This window comes from Bubalus kerabau, chromosome 5 (assembly GCF_029407905.1).
Source record: "Bubalus kerabau isolate K-KA32 ecotype Philippines breed swamp buffalo chromosome 5, PCC_UOA_SB_1v2, whole genome shotgun sequence".
Classification (NCBI taxonomy): domain Eukaryota; kingdom Metazoa; phylum Chordata; class Mammalia; order Artiodactyla; family Bovidae; genus Bubalus; species Bubalus kerabau.
Genome location: NC_073628.1, coordinates 5,506,338 through 5,530,025, shown reverse-complemented (window position 1 = coordinate 5,530,025; position 23,688 = coordinate 5,506,338). Strand labels below are relative to the sequence as shown.

The 23,688-nt window shown below is 59.1% G+C and overlaps 2 protein-coding genes across 4 annotated transcripts in view; one reads left to right on the top strand and one right to left on the bottom strand.

Annotated features, from left to right (window-relative positions):
• Positions 1-1,653: 1,653 nt before the first annotated feature.
• On the top strand, positions 1,654-13,708 carry TCIRG1 (T cell immune regulator 1, ATPase H+ transporting V0 subunit a3). The gene is made up of 20 exons (XM_055580644.1): positions 1,654-1,756; positions 3,988-4,108; positions 4,477-4,555; positions 5,628-5,848; positions 5,941-6,026; positions 6,289-6,415; positions 6,504-6,586; positions 6,709-6,802; positions 6,884-7,096; positions 7,770-7,914; positions 10,351-10,490; positions 10,593-10,750; positions 10,828-10,918; positions 11,399-11,517; positions 11,612-11,825; positions 12,172-12,294; positions 12,394-12,498; positions 12,573-12,690; positions 12,848-13,025; positions 13,107-13,708. Exons 2-20 carry the CDS (start codon positions 3,992-3,994, stop codon positions 13,183-13,185), a joined length of 2,490 nt encoding a protein of 829 aa, XP_055436619.1. The 5' UTR covers positions 1,654-1,756; positions 3,988-3,991; the 3' UTR covers positions 13,186-13,708.
• Positions 13,709-15,288: 1,580 nt separating this feature from the next.
• Positions 15,289-23,688, bottom strand: part of CHKA (choline kinase alpha) — a 62,259-nt gene continuing 53,859 nt past the window's right edge. For all 3 annotated transcript variants that reach the window (XM_055580641.1, XM_055580642.1, XM_055580643.1), the window contains 3 exons: positions 23,194-23,300; positions 21,928-22,009; positions 15,289-16,383 (listed from right to left, as the gene is read on the bottom strand). In XM_055580641.1, coding sequence (XP_055436616.1) covers positions 16,324-16,383; positions 21,928-22,009; positions 23,194-23,300 — 249 coding nt within the window. In that variant the 3' untranslated portion in view covers positions 15,289-16,323. The remainder of the gene's footprint in view (positions 16,384-21,927; positions 22,010-23,193; positions 23,301-23,688) is intronic.

Sequence of the window (23,688 nt, the reverse complement as noted above, 5' to 3'; positions counted from 1 at the left end):
GTGCTTTTATCAGAGATACCCAGTATTAGACGCTTGACATGGAGTCTGTATCTGTACACAGGAAAATTGTTCAGTCACTCAGTCGTGTCCAACTCTGACTCCATGAACTCCAGCACACCAGGCTTCCCTGTCTTTCACCATCTCCTGGAGTCTGCTTAAACTCATGTCCATTCAGTTGATGATGCCATCCAACCATTTTGCCCTCTGTTGCCCCCTTCGCCCGCCCTCAATCTTTTCCAGCATTGAGGTCTTTTCTAATGAGTTGGCTCTTTGCATCAGGTGGCCAAAGTATTGGAGCTTTAGCATCAGTGCTTCCAATGAATATTCAGGGTTGATTTCCTTTAGGATTGAATGGTTTGATCTCCTTGTAGTCCAAGGGACTCTCAAGAGTCTTCTCTAGCACCACAGATGAGCCTGTCCAGCTCCTGACTTAATTCCTTCCCTTACTGCTGGGTCAGCTCTAAGGCCATTTTGAAACACGTTAAGAGTTCCAGTTTGCCCTGCATGGGAAGCACTGACCTGAGGCCCCCAGTGGTACTCAGTTCAGTTGTGTTGAAGTTTCTCCTTGAAAGTAGCCCTACCAGAAGTGTCCCCACTCTTCTGAAGACACCCTGGCTGTGACTCAGTTTTCAGCCCCCAGCTCTGGGGCTCCATTTGCCCACCTCTCAGAGGCCCTTGGGCTTCCCTTGTAGCTCAGTTGGGAAAGAATCTACTTGCAATGCAGGAGACCCAGGTTCGATTCCTAGGTCAGGAAGATCCCCTGGAGAAGACAATGGCAACCCACTCCAGTATTCTTGCCTGGAGAATCTCATGGACAGAGGAGCCTGGTGGGCTACAGTCCATGGGGTCACAGGAGTTGGACACTACTTAGCGACTAAACCACCACCACCACCAGAAGCCCTTCCTCTGCCGTGGGGGTTCAAGGATCACCAGAGCTGACCCACTGGGTAGTCTTGGCCAGTCCAAAGTGCAGGCAGCTGGACAGTGGTGACCCACAGGCTGGGACTGGATATGCTGCATGAAGCTAATAGGAGTAAGGACCCAGGGACAAGTCCAGCCACAGGAGGAGCGAGAGTGAGGGCAGAGCACTGCCCAGTGACTGCGGCTGCCGTCTGCTGCCTGGCCCTCGGGTCCTGCTGCCACTGAGGGAAGAGGCCCAGAGAAGGGCAGCTGCCCACCCAAGGGCCCAGAGCACTGGGCTTGGAGTCCAGGCAGGTGCTCAGAAACAGGAAGAGAGCAGGACCTGTGTGACTACAACCTCACTCGAGGGGAGGGGTCCCAGAGGTGGGGACACGTGGGTCTCGGGCGCCAGGTCTGAGCCTATTGAGGGTCCTGTCAGCCACAGGCCCAGGTGGTGGAATTCCCGCCAGGTAGCCCCTGGGCCTGGGCTGAGCACGTCCCCACATCCCAGCCTTGTAGATGTGCACGGTGGGCGCCGGTGTCTGCCCTGGGGTTTGGGCCTCCTCGCCCGGGTTAGGCGGCTCAAGGCTCCGAACGGTTTCCCACCCGCGGGGCGAGGAAGCGAGGGCCCAGCAGGAGACCTGCCTTCCACCCGCCCTTCGGCCAGGGCTCCTGCACCCGCTCCAGGACTCCGGGGGCAGGTCCAGGGTGGCTCGGGGGCGGGGCTTCTCTGGCTCCGCCCCTCCCGGCCCCGCCCGTCGGGAAAAGTGAGTTGCGTGGGCGCCGCGGAGGCAGCGAGAAGTTGAGCCAGGAGATCCGAGCGGAGCCGAGCAGTGCCGCGTGAGGCCGACCCGGGGTGAGTGCCCCAACGGGGGCTACAGGGCCCCCCGTTCTGCCTGCCGCCCTCGCTTCCCTCCGCCCCGGAAGGGAGTCTTGGCGCCCCGACCGGTGTGGATCAGTAGAGGCAGCTCAGTCCGCAGGCCCGCGGATGTCAGCCCTTGTTGGGGGTTCGGGGCTGGGGGTGCACAGACGCGACTCAGAGGAGGAGAATGGGGGTGTTAACAGCCTGTGACCCCGCTGTGGCCTGGCTGCCGGGCCAGGCTGTGCTCAGAGCTTTCTCTGCTGCATCTTCCTGGGAGGGAGGGACCCATTCTACAGGTGCGGAAACTGAGGCCCAACCCAACTAAAAAGAGGCAGAGCTAGAAGAGAGCGCAGACCCTCGCCTGCAGCGCGGCTCATCGCGGCGAGCCAGGGGCTCAGAGGAGAGGTGTCCAGAGGAGCTGGCCTTAGCCTCCAGCCTCCCAAGGGAGAAAGAGGCGAGGGGCACAAAGTGACTAGTCTGGACCCTGAAGGACCTGGGCCCCTTCATTTGCTCTGTAAATGTCGCGGGGGGTGGGTCCTGGCTCAGGCAGCGGCCAGGGTAGAGGAGGGGGAGGGGATGAGCCGGTGGAGGGTTGAAACGCCAGGGAGGGGTCTGACCAGGTCTCTGGACTCCTGTGCTTGGCCACCCAAGGGAAGGGCCATGCCCCGGGGCCCTGTGAGACGGGTACCAGGCAGGACTGGTCACAGCAGCTGTCCAGGACTGCTGCCCGCCACGATCCCGGATCTAGCTCCCTGCAACCCCTCATTTGGCCAGCCCCACCTTTCAGGGTGCCTGGGGCAAGGAACAACCCTCCCCCTGAGGACACACGTTGGGCCAGAACTTCCAAACCTGCAGCCCGGGCTCCTGCCTGGCTTGGCCACCTGCTGACCCGTCTATAAAACAGGGGTGCAGTGCCCCCTCCCCTAAGGCCTGCTGTTAGTTTTAAATGAGGTTGGAGGTGAGGAGGTACATGGAGACCCTGGTTATTTTTATCTCCCCACCAGGTTCTGCCTCTGCTTGGTGGCCAAGTCCCGTTCACCCAAAGAGGAAGTGGAGGCCCAGAGAGGGTGGGAGAGTCCCCCAAGGACACACAGCTAACCCCAGCTTGGGCAGGGCTCAGAGCCTCTGTCCCTGGGCTGCCCACCCACTCTCCCCTATTCAGGGCCCCCAGCCAACTCTCGCCATTCTCTCCAGCTGGGGAAGGGGCTGCTTTTCCTATTTACTCATAAGTTAACCAGACCCAGGGGAGGAAGTGACCCGCTAGGTGGCTCCAGCCCAGGCAGCGGGCGGGGCGCTCTGGTGCCAAACGTTCACCCTCAGTGGGGCCCTCGCCCGGCGCTGCCCCTTCCGCCCATCAATGGGAGAGCTAAGGAAATGGAGTCCCACAGAGGGGCTGGGGGCCGGCCCTGGGCCCCCAGGGCAGTGGCCCTGGAGTCCTGGCCTGTGAGCTGGGCGTCCACAGGGCCCATTGGAGGCCAGGGGAGCCCTCGCCGCTGACGTTGGAGCAGAGCCCCCGCCAGGCCCTTCCTGCCCGTTCGGTTTCCATAGTTTCGCTTTCGGTGGTTTCGACACCTGGAGGACTCCTCCCGGGGCTGCGGCGGGACTGCCCAGGCCCCAGGGGAAGGTCCTCCTCACTCAGAGGCCCTGCCCGTCCCCTGTGTCCTCCCCGAGGCCCGGGGGTGGCCCCCACCCCCTCAGCACACAGATGCCGCAGGGAAGAGGCAGGCTCCGACTGCCCGAAGGGCCAGGCCAGACCCCAGCCCCGTGTCCTTGTCATGAGCGCTCCCTGGGGTGGAAAGGCGAGGGCTCCAGCTGGCCGCGGCAGGTCAGGAGGCCAGCGCTGGAGGTGGCCTTTGACCTGGGGCCCTGAAGAGGTGAGGGCAGGTCACGGAGAGGGGACGACAGGAAGTGGGGCCACGTGTGAGAAGGGCCAGTGTCGCTAGGAGCCACCGGGGCAGGGAGTGCAGGGCTCTCAGACAGGTCAGACCCAGCTGGGAAGGAGCTTGCTGTTGGACTCTGGGTCCGGCCGAGGGGTCAGCTGTGCCGCCGACTTCCGGTGTGACCTCAGTGGCCCACCGAGCCGCCCTGGGCCTCAGTTTTCCCATCTGTCAGATGGGGTGGTGACAGCACCTTGCGGGATCATAGGAGCACGGAGTCCCTAGGCGGTGGGCAGCTGCCTGTTTCCTGCCTCCTGGCCTGAGCACCCATGCCTGCCCGCCCTGCAGGACCATGGGCTCCATGTTCCGGAGTGAGGAGGTGGCACTGGTCCAGCTCTTCCTGCCCACAGCTGCCGCCTACACCTGCGTGAGCCAGCTCGGGGAGCTGGGCCTGGTGGAGTTCAGGGATGTGAGTGGGGCCGGGATCGGGGTGGGGGGAGGCCTCGTCCCTGGGCGTCCCAGAGGGTGGACCATCGCCCTCTATTGATCCCCGGCCCAGCTTGCATCCCGGCGGCCTCTGCCCCTGGGTGCTCTGTTCTCAGGAAGGCTGTCTTTACTCATGCCTGCCCCAGCCTGGGTTTAGCCAGGCCTCAGCCCTGGTCCACGTAGGGCCTAGTTGTCCTCACTTGGGCATCAGGAGGGTCATGGTGTGGTCAGCACCTTTTGGAGGAGGCAAAGGCCTCCCCCACATGGCCTAAGGAGAGCCAGCCTGGCCCTTGTGGGGGAACTTCTTGGCCCCCCGGCCTGGAATACTGACCCTTCCATGCACAACCACAGCTCAACGCCTCGGTGAGTGCCTTCCAGAGACGCTTCGTGGTGGATGTTCGGCGCTGTGAAGAGTTGGAGAAGACCTTCAGTGAGTTGGCCCTAGGCCCACGCACCCCAGGCAGACTTCATAGAGGGGGTGCCAGTGGAGCTTGGTCTAAAAGGAAGAGTCCCAGGCACCTAGTTGGAAGGCCGAGAAGGGAGAGCCAGGCCAGGGCAGCTGGGATCTGTGGGGTGTTCTTGAGTGAGCTGAGCTGATGCTTAGGCCAGGGTTTGGATGAGCCCTTAGTGCCGAGTGAGGACTTGGGACATCATCCTGCAGGTGCTGAGAGCTACCCGTAGGTCTCTAAGCAGTAGAGAAGCGTGGATAGAACTTTCTCTGCTGTAGGTGGACTGGGGTGAGCAGAGGCCACCAATCTTGGCTCGGTGCCCCAAGGAGTAGCTTCTCCTTGGACCTGGGCAGGAAGGACCCCTGCCCTGGGTTGTGTTCCAGAAACCCCTCCCAGGAGGACCCGGCACCGTGGGAGGATAGGGCATGTTTGGTTAACGGTTAGCTTGCCTGATGGGTTTTAAGTAGTCAGGCAGGTCCTCCGTGGACCTGCATGCAAGCTGCCGTCCGAGGCCCTGCAGCTCTAGGCCGCCTGCTGGAAGCCACTATGGGACCCAGGCCAGGGGCTGGGGATGGACGGAGGGCAGCCCAGAAGAGCCTCGGGCAGGGAAGCAGAGTAAACACACAGGGGTGGGGGGTTAGCCTGAGGTTTTTCTGGGGTCTTGGACTCAGTGAGTCAGTTGGCTGGTGGCTGGGGGAATCCGAGGTGACATTTAGAATCCCCTAGATGTTAGCCAGCCCTTGGCTGTGTGTGTGTGCTCAGTTGCTCTGTCATGTCTGACTCTTTGTGACCCCATGGACTGCTGCCCACCAGGCTCCTCTGTCCGTGGAATTCTCCAGGAAAGATTACTGGAGTGGGTTGCCATTTCCTTCTCCAGGGGATCTTCCCAACCCAGGGATCGAACCCAGGTGTCCTGTGTCTGTTTAACTGGCAGGCAGAATTCTTTGCCTGATGAACCGCTGGGGAAGCCCTCCAGCCCTTGGCTAGTAGTGGCCATTAGCTGGTGGCGGCCCCTGAGCGGCGCCCCCTGACACCCCTCCCCTCCGCACCCAGCCTTCCTGCAGGAGGAGGTGCGGCGGGCTGGGCTGACACTGCCTCTGCCCGAGGCGGGGCTGCCGGCGCCCCCGCCCCGCGACCTTCTGCGCATCCAGGAGGAGACTGACCGCCTGGCTCAGGAGCTCCGGGACGTGCGGGGCAACCAGCAGGCCCTGCGGGCCCAGTGGCACCAGCTGCAGCTCCACTCTGCCGTGCTGGGCCAGGGCCACAGCCCCCTGGTGAGTGTAGCTCCCCGGGCAGGGGCACGGGCTGGGGGTGCGGGGGTGCGGGGGCCCCCGGGCTGGGGCTCACGGGGCCTCTTGGCTCCTAGTCGGCGGCCACCCACACCGATGGGCCCTCGGAAAGGACCCCCCTGCTCCAGGCCCCCGGAGGGCCGCACCAGGACCTGAGGGTCAAGTAAGTGAGGGGCAGCTTGGCGCTCTTTCCAGCCCAGTGCGGACTCCTTGTCCAGTACTCCCTCAGACTGCCCCTGCCTCCTCCTCCCTTGGGCCTGGGATTCCCCTCTGCCCGACAGGTTTCTCCCCTCCTGGCGTGTGCCGGGTGGGCTCCTGCCTTCCCCGTGGGGGTGAGGGGTGGTGTGCCTGGCCGGGATGGGGAGGCAGAGTGGAGGGGAGGGGAGGTTGGCCCAGCCCCTGCCCAGCCCCGCCTGGCCCCGCAGCTTCGTGGCCGGTGCGGTGGAACCCCACAAGGCCGCGGCCATGGAGCGCCTGCTCTGGAGGGCGTGCCGCGGCTTCCTCATCGCCAGCTTCCGGGAGACGGAGCAGCAGCTGGAGGACCCAGTGACGGTGCGCAGGCGCAGGCCGGGGGCGGCTTGGGTGGGAGTGCGGCCCTCCAGGCGTGGGGACTGCAGGTGACCTGGGCGCCCCTCCGCAGGGTGAGCCTGCCACGTGGATGACCTTCCTCATCTCCTACTGGGGCGGGCAGATAGGGCAGAAGATCCGCAAGATCACTGACTGGTGAGTCCCCCCCAGGGCCCTGGGTGTCCCCCCCACCCCATGCCAAGCCTGCACCGTCCTCCACACTCCCGCGCACGTGGCCTGGACCCTGGGCACCTGCTCACCGCCCCGCTCCCTGCCAGCTTCCACTGCCATGTCTTCCCATTTGCGGAGGAGGAGGCAGCCCGGCACGCAGCCCTGCAGCAGCTGCAACAGCAGAGCCAGGAGCTGCAGGAGGTGGGTGCCCGCAGCCAGGGTGGACCTCCGGCCGCCACCCCCGCGGCCCACTGCCCCCCTGACCACCTGCTCTGGCCACAGGTCCTGGGGGAGACGGAGCGCTTCCTAAGCCAGGTGCTGGGCCGCGTGCAGAGGCTGCTGCCACCCTGGCAGGTGCAGATCCGCAAGATGAAGGCCGTGTACCTGGCCCTCAACCAGTGCAGCGTGAGCTCCACGCACAAGTGCCTCATCGCCGAGGCCTGGTGTGCCACACGCGACCTGCCCACCCTGCAGCAGGCCCTGCAGGACAGCTCGGTGAGCGGGGGGCCTCCTGCCCACCCATGCTGCCAGGCAGGGGCTCCTCCTCACAACATACTTCCCATTCCCAGTGCCACGGGTGCCCTGCCTTTGCTGGGGCTCACCCTCCTCCAGGGAGTCCTCCATGATGGCTCTGGCCCAGTAAGCCCTCTCCCCACCCCCACTTCCCCCGAGGCCCTGGGATGGGTAGTTGTACCCTGCCGGCCATGCTGGGTGTTGTTAGAACCACGGTCAGATCCAGGTTCTGCAGGCCCCAGCCCTGTGACCTTGGGCTGATTGGAGGGAGCCCTGGGCTCATCTGTGAAATGGGTGTGCCAACCCTGCCTCCCGGGGGTGGCCACTGTAGGCAGGGTCACCGGTGGCAACCAGGGGCTCCTTCTCCCCAGCCACCTGGATGGGGAGAAGCATGGTTGTGTTTCCCAAGTGACTTCTGGGCCAGTCTCTGGCTGTCTCTAAAGCCCCCTGAACAGGGGGCAGGTGGGGCTGGTCGTCTGGTTTCATTGGGAGAGAAGCGGCTGCCCCAGGTCCCTGGGCTGCCACCCAGTGAATCCCCACAGTGCTCTGCCTCTCCAGTCCTGCCTGGCTGGGGGTGGGGGGCGTGGTCCGAGGCCCCTGGAGGCCCCTGCAATCAGCCTTCTCTGTTTGTCTGTCTGCCTCCCGGGTGCCCCAGAGCGAGGCAGGTGTGAGCGCCGTGGTTCACTGCATCCCCTGTCGGGACATGCCCCCCACGCTCATCCATACCAACCGCTTCACGGCCAGCTTCCAGGGCATCGTGGACGCCTATGGTGTGGGCCGCTACCAGGAGGTCAACCCCGGTGAGGGCCACTGCCTCCCACAGCCCCGGCCTTCGGGAGGGTCAGCTGCTGCCCTGGGTGGAAGGCTGGCAGGGCTGCATCTCCACGCTGGGGCTGCCCCGGCCTCCTGGGATGAGAGACACCCTGCTTCTCATGCTCTCGGGGGGAGCCCAGGGGCTTCGAGTTTACCCTCAACAAACCTTACCTTGTTACACATACAAGGGAGCCAGCCAAGTTGCGCAAAGAAGAACAGCTTTGCAGTAGGAGTGGCCCGGGTTTGAGATCCTACTTGCTTACCTTGAGTTTTTTAGCTTCTCTGAGCCTCAGTTTCCTCATCTGTAAAATGGAGATAACGGTTCAGCTCTGAGCAGTCTTGGGAAGATGAATGATCACCAAAGGTTGCAAACCAGCGGCCCACGAGGCCAGAATCAGTCTGCTGGTATGTTTTGTTTGGCCACGTTGTCCAGACACGTTGAAAGGTTTGAGTTGGGTCAGGTTTTCCCAAAAGCAAACCCTGAGGTGGGGTCTCTGGTGCAAGTGGTCTCTTAAGAGAGGTATTCCCGGGAGAAACCAGTAAGGGACCTCAGGGGATGGGGAGGCGTGTGGGGAGGGGACGGCTGAGCAGGACCAGTCCTGGTGAAGTCCGGCCACACTGGAGCGTGTCTGTCTCAAGGCCGACGAGCAGGGCTTCCACGCCTGGCGCCCTCAGTTGTCAGCCAGCCCTGGTGGGCGAGCAGCGAGGCCGTCAGCTCCTGGCACATCCTGGGTGCTCACCAGCCTGGAGAGGCTGCTGCTCGGAGAGTGGTGCATCTGGCAGGGGCCCACACAGAGCTGCCGAGGGCCCCGTGCCACCCAGGCAGAGCGTCTGCTGCAGGCACCAGGGCTTAAAGTGGGAGTTTTAGCAAAAGTCTGCCTTTTCCCAAGACTTTGGCAAAAAGTAAGAGATTTGGCAGCATGGTGCCGACCCCCAGGAGACGGGAGCTGGGTGTGGCTGCCCCTCCCATTTAGGTACAGCGGGCACTGGCTGCCTCCCTCCCTGGCCCCGGCCACCTTCCTGAGCCCCGTGGTACCTGGCCTGTCACCTGCCCTGTCCTTCTCCTTCCAGACAGCACTCCCCCTGAGGCAGGTTGGCTGCCGTGTGCCCAGTGGCCCAGCGTCCCCAGTGTCGCTGGCTGAGGGCTGCAGGGCGTCTCCATGTGATCCTGGAGAAGGGGTCTGGGGGTGAAGCGTGAGGAGGGCCCTTTCATGAGGGGGACTTAGTCCGAGGCCAGGGAGGGGTCCTGCCTCACCCAGTGGGCAAGAGAAAGGGTTAGGGGCCCCCAAGGTGGTACGAGCAGGACCTGAGGGTGGAATCTGGGGCTGTGTGGACCGAGGCCCAGATCTCGTGTCCTCTGGGGCCTGCTGACCCTCCAGGATAGCACCTGGGAGCTTGATGTGCGCTCCCCCCGACACACACTTCGCCTGCCCGTAGTTCCTCTGCGTTGGCAGGTGGCAGTCTGCTTGGAGCAGCCTGATCCCCAGATATCCACGGCTGCTGATGTGCCCCCAGCTCTCAGCAATAGCTCCGTGGGGTATTCATTTGCTCAGGCTGCCGTAACAGAGCATCCCTGATGGGGTGGCTTCAAGAGTGGGTATTTATCGTCTCTCCGTTCCGGAGGCTGGGAACCTGAGATTAGGGTGTTGGCAGGGCTGGTTCCTCCTGAGAGCTTGAGGGGGCTTCTGTTCAGGCCTCTCTCTTTGGCTGGGAGGCAGCCGTCTTCACGTTCGCATGGCCTTCTCCAGTGTCTGTGTCTAAGGTCCAAATTCATCCATTTTATGAGGACAGCAGTCATATTCGATGAGGACCCATGCTAATGACCTCGTTTTCACTTGGTTACATCTGTAAAGATTGTATCTGCAAATGAGGTCACTTTCTAAGGAGCTGGGGGCTTAGGACTCCAACCTACCTTTGAGGGGGCGAGGGGCACAATTTGACCCATAACTGGGATGTGCATTAGAATCCTAACATCTATGAGAAATTTTCCCCATTTGCTAAAGGGAAGCTGAGGCCCCAAAGATTAAATGACCAAGTTGGCCTTCTGGAACTTGCCATGGGCCAGCCAGGACTTCCATGGGGCTCTCTGTGCTTCTCCTTAAAGCTCTTCTCATAAATAATAGCTAGAACTAATGAATTTATATTGCTTATTTATGGCCTGCTGTCTCATTTTTAATAGGCCCAGAAAGTAGTGGTATTATTATCTCCATTTTGCCCATGGGGAGATGGAGGTTCAGAGAGGTTAAGACGCTAGCCAAAGGTTGCATGGCTAGTAGATGGCTGGCTCTTGCATGCGGGCAAGCGGTGTGGCATCCCTGCCTGGCAAACACCACCTTTGTGTCTCCTGTGGCCCTGGACCCTGGCTTGGGGGCCCCTATACGGGGCCGGGGTCATGGCTGACTGCGTGGCCCCTCTGTCCACAGCGCCCTACACCATCATCACCTTCCCCTTCCTCTTTGCTGTCATGTTTGGTGACGTGGGCCACGGGCTGCTGATGTTCCTCTTCGCCCTGGCCATGGTGCTGGCCGAGAACCAGCCGGCTGTGAAGTCAGCACAGAACGAGGTGAGGAGTGGCGGGGGGCTGGGGGGTGGGGGTGGGGGGAGAAGCAGGGGTGCAGGCACAGCCGGGGCCCGGGGCCAGCTCTCACTACACCCACACCCCCAGATCTGGAGGACCTTCTTCGGGGGCCGCTACCTGCTGCTGCTCATGGGCCTGTTCTCCGTCTACACTGGCTTCATTTACAATGAGTGCTTCAGCCGCGCCACAGCCATCTTCCCCTCGGGCTGGAGCGTGGCGGCCATGGCCAACCAGTCCGGCTGGAGGTGAGGCCCAGCTGCTCCCCTACTCCAGCCCCGAGGCCCCTGGGCCCCTGACCGCCCCCTCCCCACTCTTGTCACAGCGATGCCTTCCTGGCCCAGCACCAGCTGCTTGCCCTGGACCCCAACGTCACCGGCGTCTTCCTGGGACCCTACCCCTTTGGCATCGACCCTGTGAGTCCTGGCCATCCGTCTGGGGTGGTGCGGGCGGGAGGGTGGGTTTGGGCTCCCCGCTCAGGGCCCCTAAGACCAGGGCCTGCCTGGCAGGGCCCACACTGCAGCCTCTTGAAAAGCAGAGAAGTGAGTCCTGATAAGGACAGTGTTCTGTAGCCCTCTCTGTGCCAGGCAGGCACCGTTCTGAGGACTTGTTGAAATGATTTTGTGTCCCGTCCTCGTGACAACCCCACCGAGTGCATGTCAGCGCAGTCTCCCCATTTCACAGATGAGGAAGCGGAGGGTACATGCCCAGAGTTGCCTGGCCAGAAAGAACTGGGGTAGGGGCCCAGGCTGTGCTCTTAACCATGCCACTGTGCTGCTCCACATCTGGTGGGTGACGGATTGTGCAGGGGGCCCTGGAGGGGCACTCAAGGGCTGATGAGAATGACTCGGGTGGGGAGGCCCCTTCGTGACCCCCCGGCCCTCCTGCTCCCCCAGGTCTGGAGCCTGGCCATCAACCACCTGAGCTTCCTCAACTCCTTCAAGATGAAGATGTCCATCATCCTGGGGGTCACCCACATGACCTTTGGGGTGGTCCTGGGAGTCTTCAACCACGTGTGAGGGCCGGGGTCCTGGGGTTGAGGGGCTGAGCAGGGCCAGAGTGGCCTGGTGACCCGGTTCCCCACTACTTCGCCCCCGCCCCTGCCCCAGGCACTTTGGCCAGTGGCACCGGCTGCTGCTGGAGACCCTCCCCGAGCTGATCTTCCTGCTGGGGCTGTTCGGCTACCTGGTCTTCCTGGTCGTCTACAAGTGGCTGAGCTTCACGGCCGCCAGCGCTGCCACGGCCCCCAGCATCCTGATTCACTTCATCAACATGTTCCTCTTCTCGCGCAGCCCCACCAACAAGCCGCTCTTCCAGGGGCAGGTGGGCGGGGCTGGAGCCGGTGGGTGGGATGTGGAAGGGTTGGTGGGCGGGGCCTTGGGCAGGGCCAGGTGGGCCCACTCCCACCACGGGGCCCCGCCCCTTGGCTGCAGGATCCTGATTTGGAAAGCGGGATGCAGACCTGAGGCCGTGAGACGAGTAGGGAGGTCCAAGGACCAGCAGAGATGGTCCAGCAGAAGGGTTGCTGGAAGCCTGGGGTGCCACCCTCCCAGAACTCCGTGTGGGGTGGCGTCCCTGCTCCGTGAGGGGCCCCGGCGGAGAAGTGGGGGGCAGGCTCCCTGGGCCCCGGGAACCGCGTGGCGCCCTGACTCCCGCCCCTCCCTCGCAGGAGGTGGTGCAGTCCACCCTGGTAGTCCTGGCCCTGGCCACGGTGCCCGTGCTGCTGCTGGGCACTCCCCTGTTCCTGCGCCGGAGGCACCAGCGCCGCCAATCTCGGAGGCGGCAACCGCTGGTAGGGGCAGGGGCGGCGTGCGGGGTGGGTGCGGAGGGTCCCGTCTGGGCTGTGAGAGCCCACCCGGGCCCGTGGGTCTGCTAATGCTCCCACCTCCAGGATGAGGACAAGGCCGGGCTCCTGGGCCAGCCTGACGTGTCTGTGGCCAGCCAGAACTCTGATGAGGAGAAGGCCGGATGCCTGGGGGACCAAGAGGAGGAAGAGGTGGGTGTGGGGACCCCCTGGGTGGCGGGAGGCCGGCGGCCTGGCTTGCCCCTCACTGCTGCTCGTTCCCCTAGTTTGTCCTGTCCGAGGTGTTCATGCACCAGGCCATCCACACCATCGAGTTCTGCCTCGGCTGCATCTCCAACACGGCCTCCTACCTGCGCCTCTGGGCCCTAAGCCTGGCCCACGCCCGTGAGTCCCAGCGCCTGCCCCCACACATCTCCTCCCATTGCTTCCCAGTGTCCCTGTCTGGAAAGAGGGGGTGGTGGGGAGGTCCCCTGCTGACCCTCGGGGACGATGAGCTTAGGGACGCCAAAGCAGTTCCCACCGCTCCCTCCGTCACCTGCAGAACTGTCGGAGGTCCTGTGGGCCATGGTGATGCGAGTTGGCTTGGGCCTGGGCGGCGAGATGGGCGTGGAGGCCGTGGTGCTGGTCCCTGTCTTTGCCGCCTTCGCCGTGATGACCGTGGCCATCCTGCTGGTGATGGAGGGGCTCTCAGCCTTCCTGCACGCGCTGCGGCTGCACTGGTGAGGCCGCGGGCTGGTGCGGGCAGCACGGGGGGCGGGCCGGGGGCAGGGGTCCTCTCACCAGCTCTCCTCCTCCCCCAGGGTGGAGTTCCAGAACAAGTTCTACTCGGGCTCCGGCTACAAGCTGAGCCCCTTCACCTTTGCCGTGGAGGATGAGTAATGCCCACGACCTGCCCTTACCGTGCCAAGCAGGAAACAAATTCTGAGGTGGCGGACTTCCCTGGTGGTTCAGCAGTTAAGACCTCATGCTTCCAGTACAGGGACGGTGCTTCCAATACAGTTTGATCCCTGGTCAGGGAACTAAGATGCCACATGCCACACGGTGCGACTGAGTTAAAAAAATAATAAAGATGAAGAAGGCCTAGGACTCGTGTCTTGGTCTTGTCTGAAAGGCAAGGCCTGGGAGGCTGGTGTGCAGGAGCCTGGGCTCTCGCTGGGCTGGTCCTTCCTGGGGAGCCTCTCCTGGTTTGAGGGACACCGTCCCAGCCTGTGTCTCTCTGAGGTCTGTCTTTTCAGCCGAAGCTGGTGTGGGGTGTGGAGAGGTGGGAGGCACTGATCTAGGATCTGGGGCCTTAAGATGTCAGCAGAGGCCCAAGAAACGCATCTGCAGGACCCCCAGACTCAGGGGAGGGGAGAAGAGGGCAGAACCAGGACAGAGGACCTATGTGTCCAGCGCATTTTAGCTCAGGATGACTGTTGTCCCAGGCTGGACCAAGGGCAGTGAGTGAGCTCTCCAGCCTTGGAGGTATGCAAACTGTAGGAGGATGTCTGGGATACTCGCGGTGTGGAGGGAGGTGCTTGGCATGAATTGGCCAGATTCTCATGTCTTTGTGCTGGCACTGGCCACTGGCCCTCACGATGCCCTGGAGCAGAGAGCAGCCTGGGGCGCTGAGTGTGACCTGCATCACACAGGGGGCAGTGTGTCGCTCCATGGGGGATGGCAGGCCACACCCAAGGCCACCTTCCTGCAGACGTGGGCAGAGGCTGTCCAGGGTACCCCGAGCGTTGCCCAGGGCTCTGAGGGTCAAAACAGGGCTGAACCAGACCCCACGCCCTGCCTCCCTTCCTGTCCCCAGAGGCCACCATCTTCCCCATCCCCCCCCGGTGGGCAGTCCTGCCCCCTGGCCATCCAGCTGCTAGGGGGAAGGTGGCACCCTGCGGGTGTCTCTGACCTGGGTCCCACCACCGGCTGGGGGACAGAGCCAGTGCTTCCCAGAGGCCTCACAGTCTCCTGCCGAGGAGCTGCCAAGCAGTTCTTCCGGCTGCAGGCCCCAGGAACAAAGGCTGCCTTGAAGGCAGAGATGCCCTGGGCACAGCGAGCGGGGAGGAGGCCCCACCACTGTGGCTCCATCTGGCCAGCTGCTGGGAGGAGGAGCCTGTCCCTCCAGAGTCCAGGGCTGCCCCAGCTCTGGGCCCCCTGACACTGGGCTGCAGCCCACAGGCCTGGCAGAGAGTCGGATCCAAGAAAGAGCAGCTTCTGGTTAGGAACAGAGGGCAGCATGTGTCTCAGGACCTGGACCAAGCCCAGGACTCTGAGCCTCACCTTCCTGGGGAGCAGAGCTGAGTGCTCACAGGTGGGGCAGGTGCTCAGTGCCGAGAGCTGGCGTGTTTGGGGGGAGGGAGATGTGAGCTCGGGGAGAGGCTGGCCGCACGGACAGCTGGCAGCTTGGCTGAGAGCACTGGGCGCTGTGGGACCAGCACGCACAGAGCTCTGGGGGCGGGCACCCTGGGGCTGGAGGCCACCCTTAGGAGACGCAGGGATGGGGCAGGGGGGCACCCTCAGGAGACGCAGGGATGGGGCAGGGGGGCCGCCCGCATCGGGGACAAGCCTGACCCCTGCTCGTGCGAGCGTGTGGTCTGCCCAGGACACTGAGGACATGGGAAGCCAGGAATGCTACCCGGGATGACAGCGGCGATGACGGGGCGAGGGTGGGGCTGGGAGGAGAGCTGCCACCCTGGCCGGGACTTCGGAGCTGACCTGACCCTGCAGGACACCGCCCAGCAGAGCCCTGGGGTCTAAGGCAGACGGCCTCGTGGGCACAGGCAGCAGCCGGGGGCTGTGTTCCGAGACCTCGCACAGAGGGCACGGCATCGAGACCCCCTCCTGGCTGTGCTCCAGACGTCTGGAAGGACGGGTGGTGGTCTCCCTCCACCGGCCCAGCCACTCTTCCCCTCCTGGCCGCCCTGCCGTCCTACCCATCCTGCCGCATCGGGAGCAGCCGCGCCCCCAGAGACTCAGGACACATCCCAGGGAGACAGCAGAGACAGGCTTTTATACTCTTTATTGTTTGTATGGTACAGTCTTTGTGGTAGCAGGAATGTATGCACAAAAAAACAATTCAAATAAGAGTTCAGAGTAAAAAACAAAAGGATTTATCCCAAAGGACATTTAATATACATGGACTTCACAGCTATACTCTATCCACACCCCCAGACTCCACGCACGGGCTGTGGTCTCCCACTGGGATCGCCGCGCGATGACCACATGAGCGGGCAGCGGGCGTGGGCACGCCGAGGCCCCAGCACCGGGGGCGGCAGGAGGCTTCTGAGGGCACGGGGCAGGACCAGGCCTGGGGGCAGGGGGCCGGCCCTGCCGGAGCAGCCCCAGCTCCAGGCTGAGCAGGGGGGCAGAGAGCAGGTGGGGGGGCAGGTGCGTCCACGTGGCCCTCGGTGGCCATGGCCTGCCGCCTGCCCCGAAGCCAGGGTTAATAAAGCACTTTGTTAGAGGGCACGGGGCGGGGCACATCCAGTTGGGGTGAGATTCACCGGCGGAGGGAAGTTCGGACGACAGGAAGCAGGTAGCCACGCTCCTCCCGGGCCCGCGCCGTCGGGGGCGGTCAAGCCAAGGAGCATGGTCAGTGTCACCGCCCCCTCGGGAGCGGGCGGCGTCTGCACGCCCGTCACAGAGCCGCTCAGCGCTGTCCGCCAGCGTGGCCGTTCACATCATGTAAAGATCAACATTCACCACAAAAGGCACCTGGAGTGACGCTGCGGGCGCCACATCCGACTGCGACAGAAACGTCTTCTCTAGATGAGGGGTCTGAGATGCTGCAATGCTGCACTAGTGTACTATAATTCTGCTTCCCAGTCTCAGGTCAGAGTCCTAGTGAGGTCGTAAACGAGATAAGAGATAAATGTTACTCAATTTTAATACAGTCTTTCGTATCATACACATCTGTGTTGGGCGGCGAGACGTCTGAGCCTTCCGGTTGTGGGTACAGTAGTTGGAGCACAGAGGGGCCGCGGGCTCGGCCGCCCCCACGCCATCCAGGGATGCAGGCAGGAAGGCCGCACACGGTCACACCCCGAGCTTCCTCTTCTGGTCAAAGTAGGCATCGAACCTGGCTTGGGCGTACTCCTAGGAGACACAAGCAAGAGTGGCCTCACCAAGGGTCCCGCCTGCCCCGGGCACAGAGCGGAGCCGCTCTGTCCAGTGCTGCCCCTGGGCCGTCCTCCCCGCTGGCAGCCCTGCTCCCCGGCCCTGCCGACCCGGACAGGATGCGGGACGTCCGTCTATGGACCGGGCGCTGCCATGGTGCACCGACTCATTCACCTCGAACGCTACAGACAGGCTGACAGCCGCAACAGGCCCCTCTTTCCAAGCCCAAGGCCCTTGGGCGTCAGCAAGTGTGGCACCAAGGTGGAAGATGGGTGTGTGTGTGTGTGCGTGCGCCACCTGTGTGCTGGGGTCACTGCTGCACACTTAGTAAAAGGACACCGGGAGGGAGTGAGCACGCCTGGCCAGCCCCCTGCCCCGGGTCTGGGCCCCCGTCCATCCATCAGTGTGGGCACAGTTTCTGAAAGACCACTCCAAATTGAGAAGTCTGCCGTGCCAGCCGCCAAGACTATAGCGTCACCTTAAGAAAACTGAACACTGAGGAAGAATTTATAAACCAACACAAACTAACTCATCTGAAACGTGCAGTGTTGGCTGAAGCATGCAGCCTGCCTACCACCAGCACCGCCGTCACCCTCCGAGCTCTCCCGGGCCTCCGCGGTCAAGCCCTCCAGACCGCGACAGAATGCTTCCCCGTGAACGGAATCATCGGATCCGGCCCCTCTGGGGTCAGGGACACTTCTGCGTGGCTGGGGATGGCGGTGTTTGTCCGTTTGGTGCGGAGTAGTTCTCTGTGACACGGCCCCAGTGCAGTGTGGTCACACACTCGTCTGATGTTGGGCACGTGGGATGCTTCCAGTCTGGGGCTATTGGAGCATGTGAATTCGGGTCTTGGTGTGGAAACAGGCTTTCATTTCTCTTGGATCAACACCAAAGAGAGGGACTGCTGGGCTGTATGGTTAAGTGTGTATGTGACTTTATATGAAAGGCAACTGTTTTCTACGCTGGTCACCCCCTCTTGCAGTACCCCCTGCAGTGTATGTGACATCACCTTCTCGCCAACATTCAACATTGTTGGTTTAAGTTCTACCCACTGACATGGGTGTGCAGGGCATCTCTCTGGGCTTTAACTGGCATTTCTTTCATGACTACATCGGCAGATGAACAGATGCTTACTGGTCATTTATCTTCTGCATTGTGTTCAAATCTATCCTTTCATAAAGTAAGTTGTTTGGTTTCTTGCTGAGTTATGAGTTCTTTAGACGTTCTAAACACAAGTCTTTGTCAGATGTAAATTTGCGGTATTTTCTCCCAGTCTGTGGCTTGGCTTTTCATTTTAATGGTGTCTTTCAAAAAACAAAAAGTTGTAAATTTTTATTCAGTCCAATCTATTGTATCTTTTTTCTTTGATGGTGAGTGCTGTATGTAACCTCAGAAAATCTTTGCCACAGTCATGAAGCTTTTCTCCCATTTCAGCTTTTCCATTTAGGTTTATTATCTGTTTCAAGTCAATTTTTGTGTATGGTACAAGTTTGAAGTTCATTATCTTTTTTCCGTATGGCTTATTCAGTTGTTGCCATGTCATATTTGGAAAATCTAACCCTTCCTGCAATGAACTATCTTGGCCTTTCTGGGGAACACCAGTTGCCTATATGTGTAGGAGTCCATTTCTGGGAACTCGATTCTATTCCATCTGATTTATGTATGTCTTTACACCAACTGGGCTTCCCTGGTGGCTCAGAGGTTAAAGCATCTGCCTCCAATGCGGGAGACCCGGGTTTGATCCCTGGGTCGGGAAGATCCCCTGGAGAAGGAAATGGTAGCCCACTCTAGTATTCTCGCCTAGAGAATCCCACGGACGGAGAAGCGTGGTAGGCTACAGTCCACAGGGTCGCAAAGAGTCGGACAGAGTCAGTCGCAAAGACTGAGCGACTTCACTTACACCAACACCACATGGTCTTAATTACTGCGCTTGGTAAACTATGAAATCAGGTAGCATGTCTTCCAGCTCTGTTCTATAATTTTGGTGTTTTAGTTATTCCAGGGCCTTTGCACTTTCAAGTAAGTTTTAGAATCAGCTTGTCAATGTCTATGAAAAGCCTGTGGGGTTTTGATGGGGTCATGGAGACTTAGATTGGTTTGGGGAGAATGAACATTTTAAGTCTTCTAAATCCATACCTGTGGTATCTCTCTATAATTGTCAGTGTACAGATCATGCATGTTATTTTAAGTATTTCACATTTTTTATGCCAAACTATTAAATTTTTTTTACAAATTGTTTCCAGCACATCAGAATGCAGTTGGCTTTTGTATATTGACCTTGTGTCCTATGACCTTGATAAACTCAGTAAACAGCTTTTCTCTTGACTCTTCTATTTTTCCATGTACACAATCATGTCACCTATAAAACAAAGGCAGTTTTCTTTTTTCACCTTCCTGTACTGGCGAGAACTCAGCACACACACCCTGGCTGTGTTTTCCACTTGGGGCACGTGTGGGAGAAACGTCTGTCCTTTACCATCGATTATCACGGCCCTCTGTGGGCTCCCATAAAGCCCTTTACCTGGCTGAGGAAGTTCTCCGTTATTAGTTTGCTGAGACTTTCTGTTGTGAACAGGTGTTCCAAATGATTGAATTCTGTCAAACACTTTTCCTGCATTCACTGAGATGACTGCATGATTCTGTTAATATGGTGAATTACACTAATGGGTTTTTCAAATGCCGATGTTAGTCTTGCATTTCAGGGATAAATGCCACTTGGTCATAAAATAATTATCCTTTTATATGTATTGGATTTACTTTTGCCAGTACTTTGGAAACGGCTTTTGTGCGATGTCCATGAAGGGCACTGACGTGCAGTCTTCTTGAAATGTCTAGTTTTGGTGTCAGCGTCACGCCAGCCTCGTCAAATGAGCTGAGAAATGATCCCTCCCCCTTGATTTTCTAAATGTTTCTGTGAGACTGTTACTTCTTCCTTAAATGTTTGATAATATTCCCCAGGACCTGAAGTTTAGTCTACAGGTTTTTGATTATCAGTTCAATTTAATAAATACACGGCCATCTATGATGTCAGTTTTGGCCGTTTGTATCTTCCAAGGAACTGGCATGTTTCAAGCAAGTTGTCAGATCTGCAGTTGTTTCTCTCTTCTACTTTAACATCTGCCGACTTTGTGATCATGGCCTCTCTCTGTACTTGGTTTTGGTAACGTCTGCCTTATCTTTCTTGCTCAGCATAGCCAGATATTCATAAGCACTTTTGTGGTATCATTGATTTTTCCCCTATTTTTAGTATTTTACATTTCAATGATTTCTGCTCTTACCTTTACTCTACTTCTATTTACTCTGGGCTTACTTGGTTTTTCACTTTCTAGCTTCTCAAGGTAGAAGCTTATGCTACTAGTTTGAGAACTTTCTTCTTACCCAGTACAAATGTTTAAGCTACAAAACCAAAAGATTCCAAACACTGTTTTAGCTGCATCCCACAAATTCTAGGATGTTGTGTTTCCACTCTTGTTCAGTTGCTAAGCCATGTCCTCTGCCACCCCACGGACTGCAGCACCGCCAGGCTTCCCTGTCCTTCGCTACCTCCCCGAGTTTGCTCAGATTCATGTCCATTGAGTTGGTGATACCATCCAACCATCTCATCCTCTGCTGCCTCCTTTTGTTTTCAGTCTTTCCCAGCATCGGGGTCTTTTCCAATGAGTCAGCTCTTCACATCCGGTGGCCAAAGTATTGGAGCTTCACCTGCAACATCAGACCTTCCGATGAATATTCAGGACTGATTTCCTTTAGGATGGACTGGTTTGATCTCCTTCCTGTCCAAGGGACTCTCAAGAGTCTTCTCCAACACCACAGTTCAAAAGAATCATTTCTTTGGTGCTCAGCTTTCTTTATGGTTCAACACGCACATCTGTACACAACTACTGGAAAACCATAGCTTTGACTATATGGACCTTTGTCAGCAATGTGATGTCTCTGCTTTTTAAGACACTGTCTAGGTTTGTCAAAGCTCTCCTTCCAAGGAGTAAGTGTCTTTTTTAATTTCATGGGTACAATCACCATCCACAGAGATTTTGGAGCCCAAGAAAACAAAATCTATCTACTGCTTCCACTTTTTCCTCTTCTAAAAAAAATGGCGTTTCCATTATAACTCAAAATGTTTTCTAATTGTCCTTTTAATTTCTCCTTTGACCCAGCGTTTATTTAGAAGTATACAGTTAATTTCCAAATTAATAATTTTCCAGATATTTATGTGGTGGTTGATGATTTCCAATTAAATTGCACTGTGTTCAGAGAACTCTGCAGCAAATCTGAGGGCTGTCTCACAGCCCAGCCCCTGGCCTATCCTGATGAAGGCTCCCTATTCTCTGAAAAGGATGTACATCCTGCAGCTGCTGGGGCCCCACACACGTTCATCAGGTCGAGCTGGCAGGGTGACGTTCAGGTGACAGATTCCCCTGCGGCAGGGATCCTGGCTCCACCCGCTACCGCCGGGTGTGCAGTCTACCAGGGGAAGGTGCCCCTCTCTCAGCTTTGTCAGTTTCTGCTCTATGTCTTGTTTTGGCCATGCTGTGAGGCATGTGAGATCCTAGTTCCCTGACCAGGGACCAAACCCACGCCCCCTGCGGTGGAAGCGTGGAGTCCTAACCACTGCACCAGCAGGAAAGCCCCTGCCTTGTGTCTCTTGAAGAAGACAGGGGCACACACACTCAGGACCTCTGTGTCCCGTGGGTGAACTGATGCCTGTTCTAGGATATGACCCCTTTCTCTGTCTTCGGAAGTCCTGATCTAAAGTCCACTTGGTGTTGAAGTAACATCTGGTCATGACTCCAAATCCACTTTAAAAAACCTGAATGTTCTCTTGTCTACGAGTGTCTGTGCGTTACCAAAGCTTCTGCCCAGCAGCAGAAACCATCCTCACGGTGGACTAAGGACAAAGGGACCCAGCTGTTTCCCACCACAAGTCCCAAAGCCAGGTGCTCGCTGCACTTGGGAGCACCCCTGCCCAGGACCCCCCCCACCACGCACTATGGAGCGGAGTTAAAAGCAGAGTCTGTGCCAAGGACAGTTCTCAGGTTAGAATAAAAAGACAGCCTAGTATGGTACAAACTTGCCGCAAAAAGGGGTCTCATTCATTCAGCACCAGCTTCCAGCTCTTAGGCCGGGCACTGCAGGCCGGAGGATGGGGTGGGGACAGATGAATAAACTAAGGCGTGGGAAGCATAGGCCCCCTCCCCGCTTCGCTCAGTGTCCTGTGTGTCAGGGGGACTGAGGTCGGGGATGGGTCTTGAGGGTCCGGATTTCTACATGTGCCGTCAGTCACAGGACCACACGGCACTCCCCTGAAACGGAGAGGGGGCAGCTTCCAGTGGCAGACTCAGCACCCACGACAGTGACTTCCACCGTGCGGCGGGGGAGCCTGCTGTCCTGGTGCTGGTCACCTGGCGCAGGAACGCGGAGGGGGACAGTGACCCTCTGGAAGGAAGAGCCATTTACTGCCAGGCGCACGTGTACAAGGAGGCGTTTCCCCTGGGAGGAGAAGAGAAAAACCGCCGCAGCACATACCATGTACCCAAATTCAATGGAGGAAATCTTGGCCTGAACGATGGACCAGAGTCCCCAGAAGAAATGGGACGCGAGGGCAAACCTGTGAAGACAGCAGCAGGGTGCGCAGTGAGACGGCGCCCGGGACGGGACGCCACTCCCTGCCCGGCGGCGCTCTGACTCGGCGGGGTGGCCGGCGCAGGGGACTACGTGCGCCAGCGACGGCGGCCCCGCGCCCCCGCCGGTGGCCCCGCAGGGGTGAAGACCCGACAGCCTATCCCGGGCACACGGGCCGACACTCACGGGACTCACGCAGGGCCCTGGCAGCCGTGCTGGTGAAACAGGGGTCACATGGGGAATGAAACCTCTGCACATGGGAAGCGGACTGGGGGGAGGTGCGGCCAAGTCCCACCTCTAGGCTGTGTCCTGCCTCCCGCCACCGCAAACCCGTACTCTCCTCCAACAATGAAGACGAGCTCTCACTGGGGAACGAGGACTTCGGGGCTTCTGCTGCTCTTCGTCCCTGACCCGCTAGATCCCCTGGCACCACCATTCTGTCTGGGCCTCTCCTCCATGCCCCTTTCCTATTTCCATCTGTTCAGGAACCAGAGAGGGAAGCTCTCTGCCGCAGGAGGAGCTGAGGGGCCGCCAGGGTGGCCGCAGCTCAGAGAGAGGAGTGTGGACACTTCTGAGGCCCGCGAGGAGGGGACTCTGTGCCGAGGGAGGGGGTTCACAGGGACTCCAGACGTCCCTGGTACCCCGGAATCTCACGGAAGAGCCCAAAGGCTAGGGGTAACTCGGGCCTCTCCACTAAAGAAATGAGAGAGGGTGAACACACTGTGCTCTACACCTCTGTGGCATCTGGGGGCTTCTCAGCCTTGCTTCGAGAGCTGCCGGGGACACAGACATTCAGGTATTTCCTCGTATTACCCGATGGAGTCCCCACTCCAGGAGCACGAATGACAGGAGGGCACAGGCCCTGGTGGCAGGGGCTGGGCAGCGGAGTCTGCGGCGGGGATGACGGTCAGGAACGCCACCCCCACGCGCTGACCCTGTGCACAGACCCCTCTCCTAACTTGCTGTGTGCTGAGAGCTGAAGGATCCTAACACACTCAGCCACGATGGCCATAACCAAATGTTCTCGTTTCTGTTCTTTTGCAAACTACAAGACCCAGAGATGTAGGGTTATGAGGAAGCTCCTGAAATACTCTTATTTGCAAGGAAGCATCCCAAGTGCGCACCTTGAAGAAGGAAGCTATCATAACAGATCAACAAAGGAAAAGTTACCTATTGACTTCAAGCAGCATTTCTTCTTCTATAACAGACTTTTCTTCGTTACTGAGGTTTTCAAATTCATTTTGGAATGCAGCCAAGTAATTGGAAATAAAATGGAGCTTTAAAAAAAGTAATTAGGTTAGGATCAATGATTGTTAAAAATAGATGATATCAAAGTTGTCACTAAGCGCACACCTCACGTGACTCTTCCAGATGTCAGAGAAGCCCACACACTCCTCTGCCCAGGGGCAGGGATCCGGGGAGTTCGCTCACCCTGCCGGGGTGCAGGGGCGACAGAGAATGAAAGGACTCTCCAGGCCGCACTGTCGCTGAGACCGCTACTACTTCTGCAGAGGGTTGTTCAGGCAGAGTCGCTCTTCTCCTCTCACTCACACTCCTGTCTCCCACTGTCTGCCCACAAAGCAGGGCCAGCCTCCTGGATGGCACACCATGTGGCAGGGGCTTGAGGCGCCAGGGCACCCTGACCTTCACCAGTAAATACTCCCT